At 34.5% G+C, this 20,478-nt stretch overlaps 2 protein-coding genes across 2 annotated transcripts; one reads left to right on the top strand and one right to left on the bottom strand.

Annotated features, from left to right (window-relative positions):
- Nucleotides 1-960: 960 nt before the first annotated feature.
- Nucleotides 961-12,844, top strand: LOC100372947 (E3 ubiquitin-protein ligase RNF8-like). Its single transcript, XM_002741270.4, has 7 exons — nt 961-1,068; nt 2,483-2,608; nt 3,554-4,465; nt 4,979-5,113; nt 6,335-6,545; nt 6,749-7,060; nt 11,589-12,844. Exons 1-7 carry the CDS (start codon nt 985-987, stop codon nt 11,627-11,629), a joined length of 1,821 nt encoding a protein of 606 aa, XP_002741316.1. The 5' UTR covers nt 961-984; the 3' UTR covers nt 11,630-12,844.
- On the bottom strand, nt 12,519-20,444 carry LOC146748488 (ATP-binding cassette sub-family C member 4-like). Its single transcript, XM_085505337.1, has 2 exons — nt 20,249-20,444; nt 12,519-17,914 (listed from the first exon to the last, which is right to left on the bottom strand). Exon 2 carries the CDS (start codon nt 17,894-17,896, stop codon nt 14,171-14,173), a length of 3,726 nt encoding a protein of 1,241 aa, XP_085361463.1. The 5' UTR covers nt 17,897-17,914; nt 20,249-20,444; the 3' UTR covers nt 12,519-14,170.
- Between the last annotated feature and the right edge of the window lie 34 nt (nt 20,445-20,478).

The following is a 20,478-nucleotide window of genomic DNA, read 5'->3' as shown; positions in this document are numbered from 1 at the left end:
ATTAAATCCTAATGATTAGTCTGCAAAATTTCTCTTGATAACAGGATTTAGCAAATTTGAAGACCAAAATTGGCCATCAGTCAGCTATATTTGATTAATTTGTAAATCTACATGCATCTGTAATTCAGTGCACATAGTCATTATGTTAAGTTTAAATGAGAACAGTAAAAGTATGTCTGAGAAATGGCTCTGGGCAGACACACCTAATCCAAATTATTAGTAATAACTCATTTCAACTTCCCAGGGAGATCCTTTATATTATTTTTATATAGATATGCAAAGAACTGTTGATGGAAATCATGATCCAGGTCCCTAAAAACCCACCCCTTGAAACAGATTTTCAAGAGAAACACACCCCTTATTGATATACACCAGTTCAAAATCATGGTAAAATGGATTTATTATTGCCACATATCAACACACCAAAAATATGATCACTTTGATTCCTGTAAATATCAAAATGGAACCTGTTAACCATTTAAAATGTCAATGACCCATTCAGGCTTGCCTATTTCAAAACATAATTTATAGATCTCTTAGTTGCCTCCCATACTTAATAAAAACAATTAATCAAATCATTTAATAGAATCAGTTACTCACCAAAAAACATTATTGAAGGTTGCCCACCTTGTTAATAAAAACAAGAGGAAATGGTTTCAAACAATTGAGAAAGCAGTATTTATTATAACCAAATTATATTTTAAAGTGAGATTTCTTCAACATATCATAAGTGAAGTTCACAAGAAATTGAATAATTTTTTTTAAAAACAGCGGGATAATGATATTCATAATGACAATGGAAAGCAAATTGAGGATAAAAACACTTTGTTATGAATTGCCCAGAATACAGGACACATTGATTGACTGCATTTACCGAAAACAGAAAAGCAAGTCAGCTGAGGGCTTATGACGTCACACGGTCTTCCCTACTTATTTTGTGTATACAACAAGTGATGACGTCACTGCAGTACGCGGTTTGCCATAATGGCGGCTAGTTGCTGGTGTTTGAAACGCCTGGGCGAAAAAATCGGCGACTTGTCGTATATTCCGTTACCATCAGGCATTGAAGTAAGTTTTAGAGACCGATCGAAATACCAGGATAACCCATATAACCCCAATAAGCTTAGACAAATAGTTCCAATCAAAATTGCGAACTTTCTACACACTCCGATCACACTTTGAATTTAGTTTCAGGTTTGATCGCCGTTTTTACATTGTTATTTTTTTATTCTGATATTCCTGCATATCATTGGTCATGATCTTACGGACAGAGGTCTAGGCTTTCGTAGTTGGGGATAAATGTCTGTTCGTATGATCCTAATCACACGCAGAGCTTTGCTTTACTGCATGCATTGTTTTGCAACATGTTTTGACCACGGACTGGTTGACCCATGTGTAAACCCGGGGAGGAAACCTAGCCCTGAACCCACGGCGTTTGAAGAGTGGGCGATATTTACATTCGGTCGTTGGTTGCCCACTAAAACACTGCAGTGTATCATGGAGCTAAAAAAAAGAGTGGATCTTGCTATAATAAAATGTGATGGATGTACTTTGTTTTGACCTAATGGAAAATATTAATGACGAGAAACTCGATTAATCTTTAAAAACCTCAATTGAAATAATAATAATAATCCTAGGATTTTAAATAAAATGCAATACAGATGGGAAGACAAACAAACAAAATGAGAAAAAAACACAAGAAAAACAACAATTATATAATATGGCGCGATTTGATCAAATTCATTTGACCAAATTCACAGACATTCATTTGGTCTTCCAAAGTTAGACCATGGAGGTAGAAAAGAGAAAGAGTGAGGACGCTATTTAAGCCTGTGTTAATCCTATAAACATCCTTTGTCTTTGCTCTGGTTAAACCACTTATCGTTTTTATTTAGAAGTTGTTTTATCTACATGATGATAGCCGCTTATTTACACAAGAATCAAGAGTAGATCAGAAAAATCACAAAGATTATTTCACACTTGTAGTAGGTACCGGGAATTCTGCTTACAGACCCTTCCAAGAGGATGAGTCGTCCAACTTTAGACATTAATAAAATAAATTCCACAAAATTCTGCAGTGAAATTTAAAGATACATGATAAGTTTATAACAAGATGTTTTGACGGGCAGTTTTCATCAGTGGGCAGAACTGTGCAGATGTTGAAAATCACACCCTTTGTTGCAATAGTTTTGGGGCATTAAGTATACTTGCTGTATTCTGTATTACTGTTGTCTGTTTGGGCAGGCGCAGTGCGTCAAGAATATTCCCAAAGCTTTAGAATATAGCCGAAACACCTAAGCCGATCAACAGTGACATTGTACAGCGTGTTTGCCAACTAATTAAAATGTGTACTGAGTAAACAACTCCAAAGCATCATGAAACCAGCGAAAACAATAGCGTCCTCACTCCTTCTATTTTCTACCTCCATGGTTAGACTCAAAGTAGACCAATTTCTAATGTGGGATCTCATTGATGCTCTCAGGTTACTTTAGGTAGAGGTCTGGATGTGACTGTGCAATTACTGCCTGATGAAGAACCATTAATGATTTCCAGAAAACATGCAATATTTCAAGATAACGACAATACCTGGACAGTTGTAGATAATAAAGTAAGTTAATTTCTGACATTCATGTTCCCATGTTCTATGGTTATTGTATTTGTTGTAATTTATGTGCATTCACAGCATATATGTACATGTACATGTATATGTAAAAGTTTATGTGACTCCAATCATCTTATACATGTACAAAAATTTGGGGTATAATGTTTCGTCAAATGAGTCAAATTTATCATTATTCAAGTATCCAACTACATGTACCACCCAAATTGATGAAATTATTGCTTACAATTCTCTCTGGTGCAGATTAAATGAAATCAGAGATCTAATATAAGTCAAACACATTTTTTTACCAGGTTGTTGATTACATCTGACTAGGAGGTATTGTCAAAAGTTTGTTTGGGTTATGTTCTGAAATATAGATCTCTGTCACCATGCTCTGTCCCCATGCTCTGTCCCCATGCATGAATATTACTTAATTTGACTACAGTAATACAGCAAGTACAGTAATAAAGTAAATACTTTCGACTGAACTATCATTGGAAAAAATAGGCTTTCAACAAAATGTTGGCCACTGAAACAGATAATATCAAGGTGTATAAAAGGAAAGACGGTGTCCAGATTTCAGTATTGTATTCCATGGTGATCTATCTCACTGGAGTTCTGACCAATGGCTCTCAAACACAGCAGGTGCAATTTATTTTTTAAGAATGTCCTACTTTATAATTTGTAATTGTATTAGAAGTATAAGCTCTAATTTAAATGATACAATGTAACATGTGGGGATGTGGCTTCTACACATGTGAGAAATAGTGAATTTTCAGTTCTCAATTGTTCAAAACAATGCTGCTTATGTTTTTGATTCAGCTTCTACAGTAATACACATTTTATTTCAGTACAGTGATGTGTCTCCCCATCTTGTGTGAAATATTTTAATTTTTGAAAGTAAATATGTACATGAACTAATTAAAATGGCTGAACTAATTATATCAACAGAGTATAAATGGAATCTTTATCAATGGAAAGAAGATAAAGCCATTAAAACCCCATCAAGTCAAAGAAAATGACATTGTCCAAATCGGAAAAAAGCCAAATGAAAAAACTCCACCAGAATTTGTTTTTAAATTTATTGAAGAGAGACATACACCCCAGGAAATACAATCAGTTTTTAATAAAAAGAAGCAATTGCAACCAAATAAACCAGCAAATAAAAAGAATGGCGTTAAGAGGAAAAGTTGTGATACCAATACTGAAAGTCACACCACAAGAAAAAAAGATTGTAAGTTATCTGGGGCAGGTGAGCCTAGTACTAAACGATATAAAATTCAAAACAGTCAAGAACCGGGACCTTCAAACATTTCTGAAAACTCAAGGCCTGTGCCTACTGTTGGATCGTCTAGTCCAACTAAAGGAAAGAAAGTCAATCTTTCAGAAAAACAGCTTCAGGACATGAAAAATAAATTGAAAGAACAGGAAAATCTAGCTGAGGTTAAAGTCCAAGAAGCTGAGCACCAGTTACTAAGAATGCAGTCTGTTCTCACTGCAAATGAAAATGCCAAGGTACAGTTAGAGGAGAAATTAAAACTCAGAGAACAGGAGATGTTGAAAGAAGTGGAAGAGCAGAAAGAGAGATTGCAAGCAGAGAAAGAACTGCTGCAGAAACAAATGAAGGAATTCATGGAAATTCAGTTGAAAGAGAAGGAAGAAAAAATGTTGCTGGAGTTAAAACAGCAGAGGGACACACTTCAACTGGAGAAGAAGAAAGTAGAGGAGAGTTTACAAAAGGAATTACAAGTGAAGTTGGTTGAAAAAGATAAGGATTTACAAGTTACGTTGGAGAAACAGAAAGAAAAACTGGAAGAAATAATATCTAGGAAAGAATTGGAATACACTGTCCTGGAAAGTCAGGTATGGTTTCAGATATTTATAATAAAATTTGGAAGTTAGACCACAAATTTGTGTGTATATATATATATTCTTTTACAATGCACTACAAGACGCACAATGAAATGTATATGCTAAATCAAGGTTTTTTTGCCATACCAAATAAATGCCTTCCAGTCTATTTGTCAGGTTACAGGGAATTAACTAAATATCATGTTTGAGATATGTTCATATTGATATAATGTTGTGGACTTCCCAATGTATGAACAGTTATACCCGGTATTTGCTCTTTCTCATTATGTATCGCATAGTACTCCCCAGGCCTGGTGGTTTTACCATGCTTGACAGTGACCACAGCAATGCTGTGCTTGCACTCTCAAGAAACAATGAGAATTCTGGTTATGTCAATTACTATTAATGTTGAAAGACATTTGTAAACTAGATGTTATACAAATTGATCGTCTGGGAATTCAATTCACAACGTCGTAGCATTTCACTGTTTCTTATTGAATTCTGCCAACTGTTCTGTGCATGCAGTTAAAAGAAAGTAAGATGGATAAAGAGCAACAAGAGCTGAGCATCCAGAAAGCCAAAGAAGAGGCGATCCAGAATGTAGCAGACGTCATGGAAGATGAGTTACAGTGCAGTCTCTGCTATGAGTTATTTGTTGAGGTAGGAGCGGTTTGTACATATAGTGATTGAAATATATGATATAAATATTATTATATGAATGTACTTGTAGTGATACATGTAATTGTAGTGCTGTATGCCAATTTCAGGTTTATCTCCCAAGCCCTAAACTTAATTTTGAATTGAAGACACTGACAGCTATTAATTTTCTTATGATTATTTGGCAGCATTTATGAAATAAAAATGTAATGACTATCTCTGTGACTCATTATCTTAAAGATCTTGATGTGCACTGCTACAAAAATCACTGTGACCTGCTGACTTAAAAATTCCAATGAAAATGACAACCAGATCAAAAACCAGCACTATTCTATCGTTAAATGATACACGTATATTGTTAGCATGCATGTAGCATGATCAGCTAATAGGCCATCATTCTATGTCTATGTCACAAATTAACACATAACAGAACTTGAAAGATAATTGACATGTTAGCCTGTTTTACATTTAGCATGCCTAAGGCCTTCACACTAGAATGAGACAATAATTGGTAAACACTAATAGTTTTGAGAACATGGGAAAATTAAATATCACAATACTTACACTTTCAGCTACTACGATTGTCGTTGTCAACTATCAGATACAAAAGTTACTGTGTTTATTTTTAGCTCTGCTGTCAACTTTGTTGAGTCTGATTTTTCAGATATTTGGTGTATATGTACCTTGGGTAAACCTATCTTAGATTTGTTCATTTCCTGATGACATCTTTAATTCTCTAATTTTAATGAATATTTTTGTCATTTTTGGTGAAAAGTGATATTTTCAACTTCTTGTTGAAAACAGCAAGTTCGATTGCTTTTATATTATATATATATATAGGTCCCTCAGGTGGACCTCTCTCAGATTTGTTCATTTTGTGACAATATCTTCAATTCCTCATGTTGTTTCAAGATGAAAATAAATCGAATGTAAATACAGGTAGAATTTTCATTTTTGGGAAATGAAGGGTCGGGCATCTACTCTTTTGTTATGGGAAGAACACTTCAAGCATTTCAGCTGAATCTACGTTTGTAGGTGGGTGTTTACAGTAATCAGGTGACCATATCACTTAATGGCCCAACTAAAACCTTTTGTGGAGAAACACTGATGCTGAGCTACATGCAAAGTATATAGAAAATAACAATATTCCTGCCAGGGGAAAATAATTCATTAATCTGTGTAAATTACAGGAGAATTTATTCATAAATGTTTGTTCTGTACTAGGCTACTACATTGAGTTGCTCGCATTCATTTTGTAATTGGTGCATAACGGAATGGCTGGTAACCAAGAAGCATTGTGACTGTCCTGTATGTAGAGCCAAAGTAACAAGTCGCAATAAATCCATCGTGCTAGATAGTTATATTGATAAAATGGTGGAAAACCTAAGTGATGAGCTTAAAACCAGAAGATTGGAACTGATTGCTGAAAGGAAAAGTAAGGATTTTTAAAAACATTATCAAGTTCCATAAGTTCCTTGGAAACAGGCTTAATATACAACCCACTACTTTTAAGTTAGCAACCTGGTTAATAAAACTTCCATGTAAGCCTGTACAAAATTTATATTTATATCAATAAAAAAAAAACTATACTTGACTGTACCCTGTTGCCGTTAATGATTTGGGGGAATTTTCTTACAGAAAACACACAGGACAGAGGGGCTCATAAGCGATCTCCAAAGAAACAATCTGACAGTCATAGAACAGGTGATGAGACAACTACCATTAGTGCCAGGACAAGTGGACCAGCAACAAGATCACGTACACACATGGTCGTGATTGACAGTGACTCCGATGATGATGATGATGATGATGATGATGATAATAATAACAGTCCGATTGATATATCTAGTGATAATAACTCTGATGAGTTTGGTGAAAACTCTGACTCTTCTGATGTGGAAGGAGATTCTGATGCTATTTATGGTGGTTATGGAAGATGTTATGTTTGTGGTAAGTTTTACAATCAATATTCTATGGTCAAGGAAGACTTTTTCCAGGTTAATGTAATGATGTTATGGGATCACAAAACTAGATCAATTTAACACAGTGACAATAGCATGTTTTGTCTGTTTTAGGGCATTTCATCATTGTTTCCTATGACAAGGGTACATCTCAGTATCTCAAAATTTTGCTTGGTGACACATAGTTAAAAACAGATATATAGTGTCTCACAAAGCACTTATAGATTTGGTGTTAATTCTATATAAAGATACTGCATTTGCTTATTTAGTATTGCATGTATTAATCAAAGAAAGCTTAGAAAGAACTCCCATGTGCTGAAAGTATTGGAGACACATTAAATATAATTCGAAATTACTTAGCTGAAAACTAATTATGCAAATCAGAAAATTAATATGACCAGATTTGAGTGTAAAACTAATGAGGTCTGCGCAATGTAACAGAAAATCTATGTCTCCAAGTTTAATTGAAATGTGATTAGAACCAAAAAATTATGAATTATTATGCTTATTAGGGAATTAATATGAACAGATTTTTACCCCAAACTAATTAAGTTTGTACATTGTCCTAGAGCATCTTTGTACTAAGTTTCATTGAAATGGAATAATTAGTACCGTGAAAACTCCAAAATTTCGACCCCTCTAAAAATTCAACCGCCTGTTTATTTGCCGGGTTTCAGTGTTTTATTTACCTCCAAACTTTCGACTCCACTAAAAATTGCCGACTCATTCTTATTCGAAAATTGCGACCAGTTTTAGTTTTCCCCCAAACGAAAAAAAAAACGATGTGAGCGTTCAAACGGGACCTTCCTCGAAGGCATGAATCCGGGTTTCTGATTGACTGAGAGATTTTTATTTTATTGGTAACGAAAATATATTCTAAATAAACGAAGTTTCAAATAAAAACAAACACAAAAATCTCGGCATGCTGCGTTTCTGAATTGTTGATTATTACTGTACTCAGTAGTGATTATAATAATGTACACAAAATAAATTTGTTGAATGGTTATGAAATACAAATAATCCAAATAAAAGTCAACTTAGTTTCATCGTAAGCGAATGATTCCGGTCTCGTATAAACGTTTGATGCTGTAGGATATCCGCCATGTTCTCTTAGGTCAAATAGGTCAAATCGCTAATTAACCAATCAAAAAGCTGGATGATGCCAACGTGTTCAAATTACCATAGCTTATTTAAATATGTTAATGTTATTGAATGCAATGTGGAAGAGATTGATGTTGTAGTACGATATTTTGGCTTGGATTTTGATGCGAAAACGGCATGATTTTTTTTAAATAAAAAAATTAGTTGTTTTTAAAAAATAAACTGGTCATCTGAAGAATAATTTAACATTGTTCACAGTGATAACAGCTCATTCTCGAAAGGAAGCTTACCCGCTCACGCTAGTCACGATAAAAATCATACACGTGTACTCTTGAATAGACAGACGTCAATGACTACGGTAAAACTTACTCTGTTTTAGCCGGCAGGATTGATTGAAATGTCCGAAAAATGACGCCAAAATACACCTTAAAAGTCCCATTTTATTTTCTTAAATCCCATTTTATTTTTTAATCCAAGGGCGAATTTACGGCAGAATTTGGTCCCTCAAATAAGGGACACGTGAGCTTTGATTCTAACCGGATACATTGCACTGGGTCGGGGAGATAGTTTGCTAAACTTCCGTGTATCTTTTGTCCAATGGGTACCTGTACTTCGAACATTCGCAAGTTTTCCTAGGTAGTGTGAGACAGCTTTGTCTTTTGACCTATTAGTTTTGTGCTGACCTCTTCTCCGCGTCTTGATGTTTTGTTTTGCTTGTCATAATACTCACTGATTGATGACTTTGTTTAGATTTTGGGTTACAACTCGGCCACGACCTTTGCTTTTACCGTGAAACATGAGGAAGTTTACGTCAATTGACGGACATTGCATTTTTTAAAAACTAATGAAGCACACTGTCTATCATCCCCATTTTTTCATTTGCTGATTTCTATTCTGAAAAATTCGACCGTCCGAAAATGCACCTTCATTTTGACTCTAAAAACACGTCACATTTCTAACACCAATTATTCAAAACCGGTCGAAATTTTGGAGTTTTTACGGTACTTTAGATATCAGTGTGAAAGCTTAAAATTGGTTAATTATGCAAATTAGGTAATTAATATGTACAGATTTTAACCCACAATTATTCAGGTCTGTCTATTGTCCTACAGCATCCATGTACATTCATTGATATGTGATGTATAGTACCTGAGATATCAGTGTGAAAGTTGGTTAATTATGCAAATTAGGTGATTAATATGCACAAATATTTACCGGAAACTAATTGGGTCTGCATAATTCTAGATTCATTGAAATGTGATGATTAGTACTTTAGATATCAGTAGAAAAGCTGAAAATTAATTATGCAAAATAGGTAATTAATATGCACAATTATTTACCCTAAAACTAATCAGGTCTCTGCATAGTCCTAAAGGATCTATGTACCAAGTTTCATTGAAATGCGATGATTAGTACTTGAGATACCCGTGGAAAAGCTGAAAATTAACTAATTATGCAAATTAGGTGATTAATATGCACAAATATTTATTGAAAACAATCAATCTCTGCATAGTCCTTGAGTATGTAAGTACCAAGTTTCATTGAAATGTAATGCTAACTACTTATATCAAATGCTGAAAATTAATTAATTATGCAAATTAGGTAATTAATATGTACTGATATTACCATAAAAACTATCAGGTCTGTGCAGTGTCGTATGACATCTATGTACCAAGTTTCATTGAAATGTGATGATTAGTACTCGAGATATCAGTGGAAAAACCGAAAATTGACTAATCATTATGCAAATTAGGTAATTAGTATCCACGGATTATTACCAAAAACTAATCAAAACCTAGCATTAGTTCAGAGCATCTATGTACCAAGTTTCATCAAAATCCAATGAGTGGTTGTTTAGATATCAGTGGAACAGTCATGGAACCACTAAAAAATAGCTAATTATCATGCAAATTAGGTAATTAATATGCACGGATTTTTACCAAAAATTAATCAAATCTGCGCATATGTTCAGAGCATCTATGTACCAAGTTTCATCAAAATCCAATGAGTGGTTCTTTAGATATCAGTGGAACAGTCATAGAACAGCTAAAAATTAGCTAATTATCATGCAAATTAGGTAATTAACGAGCATGGATTTTTACCAAAACCTAATCAAATCTGCGCATTGGCCCAGAGCATCTATGCACCAAGTTTCATCAAAAACCGATGTATGGTTCTTGAGATAGCAGTGGAACAGTCGGACACACATACACACACACATACACACATACACACATACAGACACACTAACTGCAAAGACTCCCATTTTGTGCTTCGCACATGGGAGTCAAAAACTATGGTCAAAACAAAGTCGTATTTGAAGGATTCAGTGTACAATTAATGCATCTTTTGGTTTATATGCACTTCTGTTAGAAATAAGCATATAATAGAGTAAATATGGTATCCTAAAATATTTCATTTTGTCTACATGTACATGTAGATATTTATTAGTTAATATACCTGACAAGTAAAATTATATACTGCCACCTACAGGTTGATGCAATACTGGTACTGTGTGAGGGCGCTGTGTAAAAGCTATATTGGTATACTGTAAAATATATAATTCAAAATTGTAGCCACATATATAAAAGACAAAATCCATCTATTCATGTCTAAGAAATAATTGAGCAAAAAATTGGGGTTGGGTTGAGGAGTACTACATAAATTCCTGCAAAGTTTGAATGAATCCAGTCTACATATCTGAGAAAGTACAATGTTACTTTCACAATGAATATCAAAAGTTCCTAGGGGTTTCCCAACCTCAGATTTGATCAAATATTCCAATTACACTGGTGACAGAACTTATTATATATAAAAGTGCATGCATGCCAAAATACAAATCAAAGAAAACTTAGAACTCAAGAACCACTTTTTTGATTTTGATTGATATCTGTCAGGTGTAGTACTTTGGAAATGTGAAAATAATAAAATTTGCTAAGTAATATGCAAATTAGGTCATTTTCAACAACAAAACTAAGCAAGTCTGCCCATTGCCTCAGAGCATGTATGCACCAAGTTTTATTGAAATCTGTTAATTCATTTTGGAGATATAAGTGGAACAAACACACACATAAACCACAATGACTCACATTGTGTGTTTCGGAAACGGGAGTAAAAAATAGGAAATTAGCTTGGAATTCTTGACATTACTATATAATAGACTTTAAATTGAAAGATGTATTCATTTATTAAATATAAAAAAAAAAAAAAAAAAGTTTTTAAAGGCCAGAAACCTGACACTTATAAAAAAAAGATAATTTAAAAATAAAATTCCTTAATATAAATTATTTAATAAGTGCCTTTTTTTTTTTCAAGTCTGCCCATTGCCTCAGAGCATGTATGCACCAAGTAAAAAGAAGTGCCTTTGTTCAATATAAAGTGTCATTCTATCTATAAGTCTTCTGTTTTATTCACAGGTTCAACAGGTCACTGGGCTCCTGGGTGCCCCTTCAGGTAGTCTGGCTGTATGGTGCTGAATAAATCTTTTATGTGTCTTTTTACCAAGTCTGTCAGGGTCTTTTTAATTTCCTACATACCTTGTTTAGGATATGCTGTATTTTTCTATGAAACAAACATATCAGCGATGTATTTTGTTCATAAATTCAAATGGGTGTTAGTTACAATTTTTCTTGACTTCTAAATTCTGTGAACTAAGTTTCTGTTTTCAATTTTTAACCATTTGATAATGACACAAAAGGGCACTGCAGAGAAATAACAAAATGCGCTGCCATTGAAGTGTCATTTTTGTTTGCATTTTTTTTTTCAATTTATAGAAATTTGCTGTACTGTTCAATCTAACCATTTTCCCAATTTTAGTCAGTGTTCTACCTTAAAAACCTTACAATTTAATTAACAAAAGAACACTGCCAAGCCATTAAATTTATTGTAGAGGTAATGATTTTCACTTTTACTGATTTTTACTGTCACTAGGTGTAGATACATACTTTTGGGTTTACTTCAAAGTGGCAAGCCACAAAAACAGATTTTCATCCAAGGGAGAAGTAAACCATTATGTATTTTTTTTACAGAAACATGTTCAATAACTATTTATTTTAGAATGTATTTTGTTAATGCATGTATCGGTATTATCATATTGGTCTCACTGGACTTTTGCACACTTCCTCATTCTACTATACATTACACTTGCAACTAGAAAGCAAGGATGGCCTCTTTATATATTATAACAATGTCATATATGAAGTGTTCCTTTGTACCATGGTAATCTAAAACAGTCTATAGAGTCAAACCTGTGTATAGCGACCACCCATGGTTTAGATATAGGGGTTATATTACTGCCAACTCACACATTTGTCATAATATTTATCTAGAAAATAATGAGATGGTAATGTTGCAAAAAAGGCACATTTATTTGAGTTGATCAAACTGAAACAAATTTGTCACTTACAGAAAGGTGGTCTTTAATATAAAGGTAGTCACTATTAAATACAGGGTTGTCTGTATAGGTAAGCAATAACAGTGTTTCCTCTGCCAGAATATCTCTGCATAATGCAAGGATCTTTACAATAAACACTGACTGCAGTACAAGGTTTTTAATTATATCTTCAATTTAATAGAAACTTAACAATTGGTGGAGGTTTTACTTAAATTTTGCATGATTCTGTGCAATTAAAGGCTAATGACAATGAATTAAATAAAAACTGTTTTTTCTCTATTTAAAGGTTCACTCTAAAATCATTCATATATTAGGATCTTCATGTGTAATATTTTCATGTTCTGAAATGTGTGATTTGATAGCGTATTCAAATTTCATTTGATAATACTGTTAGTGTTCAACAGAGTATGAATTTATAAAGATTTGCTTCAGACTGCAGTAATTATTCCCCCCAATTCATACCAATATATGTTTCACATAATAAAGAGATGATCTCGGAGTGAGACTTTAATACAGAATTTATTAAATGTATCTGCATAGGTAGACACCATTTAGTCATAGAACAGTGTTCTACAGACAGCAGAGGTATCGGCTAATGGGACTAAGTAGGAAACGTTAATCACCTAAATCAATTACAGATCGTAACTAAGCTTCTATTGTTTATCCAAAATTATCGAGTTGGGGAGGGGAGCTACTTTACAATGCTCTTGGGAGAACTTTGCAGAAGAAAATCCAGACAATGTCAACATGTTTGATGTCATCAGAGGAACATTTTGTGATGTATGCTTTCCAGAGTCTGAATTTTCAATTTAATGGACACTATTGCCTTTAGTACTGAGATGAAAACCTCATTTGCATCTTTAAAACACTGATAAACATGGTTGACACACAATTTACATTATTTAACAATATCTTACTACAACACAATATCAACTCAAGTTTTTACTGCAACAGATGCATAACAATACATAATTTAATACATATTGTATTTTCACTGATGTAGAACCAAGAATTAAAATGTTTATGAATAAACTTTAATTTCTGTGTATGGAATGAATGGAAATTTCATAGCTTTGTGGTACATAGGTGTTCCATGTGTTTGTGTTGCAAGGCATAGACTAAAGATACTTGTATATTACAAGGACAGACATTCAAATCCTGTGTCCTGGACTTGGTAAAATTATTAAGAAGCCAGAGCTTGTATTGATTTGTTTTTTTACCAAGCTTTTTAGTAAGCATATTTACTTCTAATAGAACAAATCATGATATAAAATAGCACACGCAGCTTATATAAAAAAGTTAGAAAATGTGAGATTGATATGAATAATGAGTAGATAAGTTTTGGGCTCGCTGATTGCTTAGCTACCAGTGATAAGGGGGGGGGGGTATTGATTTTGATTTACCACCACTCTGCAGAAATGTGCTGGCTATCAGTTTCACTTTTGTTCCATTTTAACTTTATTGTCAGCATCCATAATACCTTTGAAGTTTACACGTAACAAAGTTGAACAAAATATAATTTACAACATACACAACAACCAGGTGTTGCATCCCGTGAACCACAAACCAGTCTATTGTATCAAACTATTGAGAGACAGATTCTAGTTACTTGCCAAGTTCATGGAATGTACCATCTCTAACCTGTAAAATTCTCTGGCAGTCAATTAACAGGTCGGCGTTTGGCTTGTTGGTTAAAATCAGTTTGGTCGCAGTACAAAACTTCTTGTTGATCATCTGAAGCAGTAACTGTCTCTCTCGAGCAGAGTCTTCACCAAGCAGTGGCAGGTCCTCTATTATGACAATTGGACTTTTCTTAAGAATTCCCCTAATGAAACTCACTAAGCTAAGTTCTCCTGCCTGCAACTTTAGATCTCTGTACACATCACAATTCAGTTGGTTTGGTGTTGACTCTATTCTTGATTTCAAGCCAACCTGATTAAGCACCTTCCAGATTTCAGTGTTTGAATAATTGTGTGAAGGATCTAAATTGTTTCGCAATGTGGTCGAGAAGAGCGCCGTCTTTGTTGGGATGTGGGTGATTGCTCTGCGGACGCTCTGACTGTGCAATTTGGACATATCCACTCCATCGATAGAGACAGTACCTTTTGTTGGATTTGTGATTTTCATTAAAATATCGACGAAGGCATCTTTACTCTTGTCTGACAAACCAAGTATACCTATTTTCTCACCTTCACTAATGCAGAAATTAACATTCGATAACAGTTTGCTTCCACCTCTCTCGAAATTGATGTCTGTGAACAATAACTGACTACCAAGTTTCTTCTCTGTATGAACTGCTATGATATTTTCTCTGACATTCGTGCCAGCGAACTCAAGACACTTATCTACACTAGAGTGTTCCCTTTCAAGTGTTGCCACAGTGTACAGAAATTCTGTGTAAGAACCCACAGTAGACCAAAATGTGACCAAAATGATGACAATTTCAACAGCAGTGAACTGACTATGATTACTGTATGCAAATGCTGTAAAAATCCCTAAGTAAATCAAGCTAAGTGTGTGTATATGCATGGAAAGCCAGCTTTTGGCTGTCATGCTGACTAACAGTGTCGATGCCAGGCTATTCTGATAGTTGAGGAAAGTGGCGTGAAAGGAATTGGAGAGATCTAATGTTCTGATAGTTTCTAGTCCAGAGAGAGTTTTGGATAAGTGTGAACCCAACCATGATTTGGTCTCTTCTTCAAGTTGTGAGATGCTTCGGCATGTTTTCAAAAATTTACTCCCGGAGTAAAATGAGAGTATAGTGAAGGCCACAATGGGAATATTGAAAACTGGGCAAAAAATAATAGTTACTGTGCAGCAGCCAAATATTGGTAATAAATATCCTGGAACCTTAGCTAGGAAAAACATTAGCTGCTGGTCAACGGCCGTAATGTGGCCCATGAAATTATGAAGAGTATCGGTAGACAGAAATTGCGATGGTGCTCCGCTGATAATCCTGCTAAGTACAAGATGGTGAACCTTTGTATAAGTTCGCTTCAATAAAAGAATAAAGAGTGAACTTGTAAGTAGAACCAGGGTGACAAAGACAAAGACACATGTGCAGTAGTTGTCAAGTGTGTGCCTGTGTTCTGTACGCTCCACGCGAAATTGGAGATGGGCAAAGCGCGGTGGACTGATAACTACTGCATCGTGGTATTCAGCCCAACTCAACAGTAAGACATCTGACATGTGATACAACACCTGTGATGTGATGGACATGATGAAGAACAATACTGTTAATGGCCATTCATTTCCTACAAATAGTAGCCGTACACAAGTCAACAGATTGACCCCATAGACTTGACTATAAGCCTGCCAAGACAGTGAGGAATTGTCACTGAAAGGATCAGCTGATTCGACTCCATTTTGTCTGCGTCCTTTATTTTCCTTCATCATTATCTGTAAACCTTGTTTTTTGACCATTTCATCATAGAGGCCAATAGCAGAAACTTGCCTATTTTCAAGAAAAATGACTTTTTCAGCAGCTTTTAGATGATCACTGTTGTTAGTTTCCAGGATGCAAATTTTTCCTTTCAGAAACTTTATAATGCAGTTATCAAATAGCTGCTGGGCCTCATCGAGTTTAAACTGATCAAAGATATTATGTAGAAGATAAATCTTTGCATCAGCATACAATGCCCGTGCTAGTGCAATCTTTGTTAAATCATCATGTGTCAAATTGCTGGTACCTTTGCCTAAAATTGTCTCGTCTCCATTTACTAGTTTTGCAAATACATCTTGAAGATGGCAGGCTTCAACCACTTTATTGTACAGTTCTTCATTGAACTCTCGATCACAGATAACATTATTCCTAGCATTTTGCTTGAATATGCACGCCTGTTTGGGAATATAGACTGGAAGATGGCTCAGTTTCACTGTACCACTAGCAATTGGCAATTCACCTGCTGCAGCAAGCAGTAGAGTTGTTTTTCCCGATCCTGATGAACCACAGATGCATACCAGACCTTCAGAAACGCTGAAGTCAACATCATTTAGTTTTGCGCTGGGACTATCCTCCTCATCCATTCTCTGCACTGATGGTTCTAATACTGTCACATTATCAAATACGACACCAAGTCCACCCTGGCCAAAGCCCCCGTATATCCAGGCTTTGGATTTCGTACTTCTCGGTGTTATCTCAGACAAAAGAAAATTTTCAATTCGAAGACTTGCATAGAACATTGTAGCAGCTTTTTCAAGAGCTGGGGGAAAGTTCTGAACAAGAAAAGTTTGAAGAATATGAAAATAAATACAGCACAATGCAATTTTCTCCACAGATGTTGGGTAATCTGAGGTAACACTGGCAACAAACATGCCAAACATAATGAAAACGTGTAATAATGAAAATGACGCATTTGACAGTAAATTAACAGCTATTAGGGGAACTTGTAGATTGTTGAATTGGTTATCGTTCATTTTCTGCATGAGAGACATGTATGGTTTCTCCCACAAATTCGTCTTGATAGTACGAATGCCTGTAATAATGGCTCTCAAGAGTTTATTACGCTCATTTGATTTCATTTCAAATGCTCTTGAAACTTTGGCACATAATTTAATTAATTTTGATTGAAGCACAGTTGCTATGGCAATAAAAATAAGTCCTGGAATGAATGGGACGATGAATGACGAAGCACCATCAAATTCATTGTAGAGACCTCGAGAGACGGTAATAAGAGACAACGGTGCTAGCCATATGTAGTGTAAATTTTCAAAACCAAGTGCAAGTGCATGGGTATCTACAGACATCAACTTCTCTATATGTTTTTCATTAAATACATTGGCAGTCTTCCTCATCTGTAAGACTTTCCTGTATATCAGTGCAGTAGTGGAAAGTCGAACTTTCAGACCCACTCTTGTCATATTTTTGCTGACATGACAGTTTAAGGCACAGTTTAAGAAATAACATATGCAGAGACACACAGCACATATCCTTGCTGCTTCACTTTTGATTGGCTCCACTCTAAAGCTGTCAAAATACCCAATAAATATCTGCACAAATGTAGGGAAAAAAAATATAGTGAAAATGTGTGACATAAATGCCACTATGCCAGTCAGGAAAAATGTCCAATAATGAATTCTACGAATCATATCCACCAGACTAGGGGATCGAACTTCTCGCTTTGCAAGTACCAGTTCCTTTCTCCATTCTTGATAAAACTGCAGGTCCAGTTTCTCGGCATTGTCATCAGGACTAGGCTGATACAGGTCTGCATGTGTCAATGGTCGTCTCTGTGCCAGCTGAATAATTGGTGACATCCAAGTCAATAGTAGGCTGGATAAGTAACTGGCATGGCCTTCTGGATTGTGTCTCGGCCTCCTTTCCTCTTCCATCTTACTTTTATGTATAACCTAATAAATGATATACAGAGGAATAAAAAGACATCATCAAATGACACTATGTTATTATTAATTTTTAAAATAACATACATCACCTACATGTACTAAATGTCTTTTATTATTGTGTTCTCACTAGAGAAGGTTATGTCCGCGTGAGCTGTGCCTGGTAAATAAAAAAGATAATGATCTCATAATCTCATTTATTACAAGAGACGTAAATATGGCTGCCACTGAAAATGTACACATTGGTGCTAACTCATAGATAGGCAATGTTTTAGTTGCCAATGAATTTCTGTTTTTTGAGCACTAACACAGTTGATTATTTGGGTCGAGTTAAATTTCATAATATAAAAACATTATAAATTCAAACTTTATGGAAACAAGCAGAATATTTTGAGTGTTTAGAAATATCCTTGATAAAGGTCAATATAAACAAAAAGTATGCACAAAGACAGTACAGCGGGAGTATCGACTTTTCATCTTTTCCTGCAAAGGATACATCATAGGAATGCCGAAATACAAATAATAAAAGTTTCGAACAGATTGTGCAAACTTCTTTGTATGGGGTCCAGTCAAACCCTGGGGGCTGCCATGTTTATTTTTATTATTAGTGGACACTTATGTGTGTAATCATTCCATATTAGGAATTCGCAATTCCAAATATGGGCACACTGTAACTTATGGTAATATAGAATATTGTTATTACTATTAAATTATAATTATATTGTATATGCACTGATATATTTATACCCATGTACAATTGAATTACTAGTTGCGTACATAAGCACAGTGTAAGGATTATGTATCAAGCTGTGTATGTGGGGGGTGTAATTCTTAATTTCAACAGCTCAAACAATTAGGAGATTAATATGAATATGGAGGCTCACACAGCAATGACTGTTTACATATACTTGTTTCATGACACAAACTCTCTTTTTTTAGTAAATTCATTGTGTTTATGCTGATTGTTAACTTGCCACACTTGTATTCATACGCAGGGTGTAAACCGGCATTGTATTAGCTACATACAATGTACTTCTATTAATAAAATATTGGTCATAAAAAAATATTTGTAATCAATAAATGTGTTTATAATAAATAAATGGATATAAATTGCTGGTCTATATATAAGTATGTTCCATTTTATGAACAGCTTTTATTGAAATTTATAAAATATTAACATTTACATTTGAAGACTCTCACGTTTCATTCAAATCAAAAAATGCTTTCATTAGCAATATTAACCATTTGGTAATGCCTACTACCCATTAGTCTTTTGCAGGTTTCCTCAAAATCTTTATAAACATGCATTCAAAAGGGTAACAGTAGAAGTAGTAGTGGCCACCAGAACTGACAATTAAATGAAATTTGAACAGCAATTGAACAGAAAGCATTGATAAATCATTTCTCAGAGTTTGCTGCAGGGATTTTGATCAAACTTGGTAAGGTGTATATTGGGTTATAGGTGCATGTTTGTTTTTTAAAGTTTTTTTTATTGTTTCCATACAAGTCTTTATTTTTTGCATTCACTAGCTGATTTGATCCTCAAATACTAAATATTGAGAAATACATATATGCTCTGTAACTTGTTTTACAATTTGATTTTAAAAGCTTAACAACTGTTTCTTCCTATATGGACTTGCATGATTTCATTCAAACTCAGTGTAATGATTCTATATAATGGATTTAGGCTGCACAGATTATTTTTTATCACTTCAACCTAATAGTCTCTGCACATTATACAGTCAAACCTTATTATTTTATGGGTTACAATATTTACTGTGGTGAAAAAAAAAAATTTGAGTTGATCAAAATCAAAAAAGTTTGAATTAAGGAAATTAAAAACTGTTTAATAAATGGAATGCTGGTTATCCTGCAAACATATTCTTAGGGTGGTCACATAAAACAGGTGGTCTATAAAGACAGTTACGCCAGGACTGCCTAAAAGTGGTTACTATAGACAGATGCTCTTTATATAGAGCTGCATAGTCACTATTAAACATAGGTTTGACTGCAGTATATACAATGGCAGCAATGACTTATCACATTACTATATAGCCAAAGGTGGTGGACTTTGACATTATATCAGTGTTATATAAAAACGGGGACTACATTGCCAATATAGTTACTAATTTGTACATGTTTTCCCCTGTATTCAAAAATACTACCGGTATATATTTTTGTGCGTTTTTCATTCGTTCGAATTTGACTATGTACATGTCTAGTAGCATAGACGATAAATAGTATCATTTAATTAAATTAAAGTCAAGTTACTTTATAGGTGATATATTACTGAAAGTTGTCAACGTGATCGGACATTTGTATCAAAAACCGATGGTCACTAACCTTGTAGCTGTCTTGAGATTGAAAGCACTTTTCAATCAACTCGCCAATTCAACGGTACTGAAACTCGTTGTTCAGAACAAATGCGTTGTCAAAGGTATACTGGGCAAACCCTAACGTGAAACGGAAGCAGACAAAATCGAACTTCTGTATGATCATCGTGCATGATGAACGGTTTGGTGCATATCTTGATAAGAGCGCCTCCACAGGTTGCATTCTGTTTACAGATTGTT

Source organism: Saccoglossus kowalevskii, chromosome 2 (assembly GCF_978046115.1).
Source record: "Saccoglossus kowalevskii chromosome 2, keSacKowa6.1, whole genome shotgun sequence".
Classification (NCBI taxonomy): Eukaryota; Metazoa; Hemichordata; class Enteropneusta; family Harrimaniidae; genus Saccoglossus; species Saccoglossus kowalevskii.
Note: the sequence above shows the minus strand (reverse complement) of the source record. Positions and strands in the feature narration are given on the sequence as shown.

What these genes read in the sequence shown, in the direction of transcription:
- LOC146748488 (XM_085505337.1), bottom strand. Translation starts at nt 17,896, where the DNA reads ATGGAAGAGGAAAGGAGGCCGAGACACAATCCAGAAGGCCATGCCAGT.
- LOC100372947 (XM_002741270.4), top strand. Translation starts at nt 985, where the DNA reads ATGGCGGCTAGTTGCTGGTGTTTGAAACGCCTGGGCGAAAAAATCGGC. An exon ending in ACACTGTCCTGGAAAGTCAG is followed by an intron (nt 4,466 to 4,978) that starts GTATGGTTTCAG and finishes CTGTGCATGCAG; the next exon opens with TTAAAAGAAAGTAAGATGGA. An exon ending in TGGAAGATGTTATGTTTGTG is followed by an intron (nt 7,061 to 11,588) that starts GTAAGTTTTACA and finishes TTTTATTCACAG; the next exon opens with GTTCAACAGGTCACTGGGCT.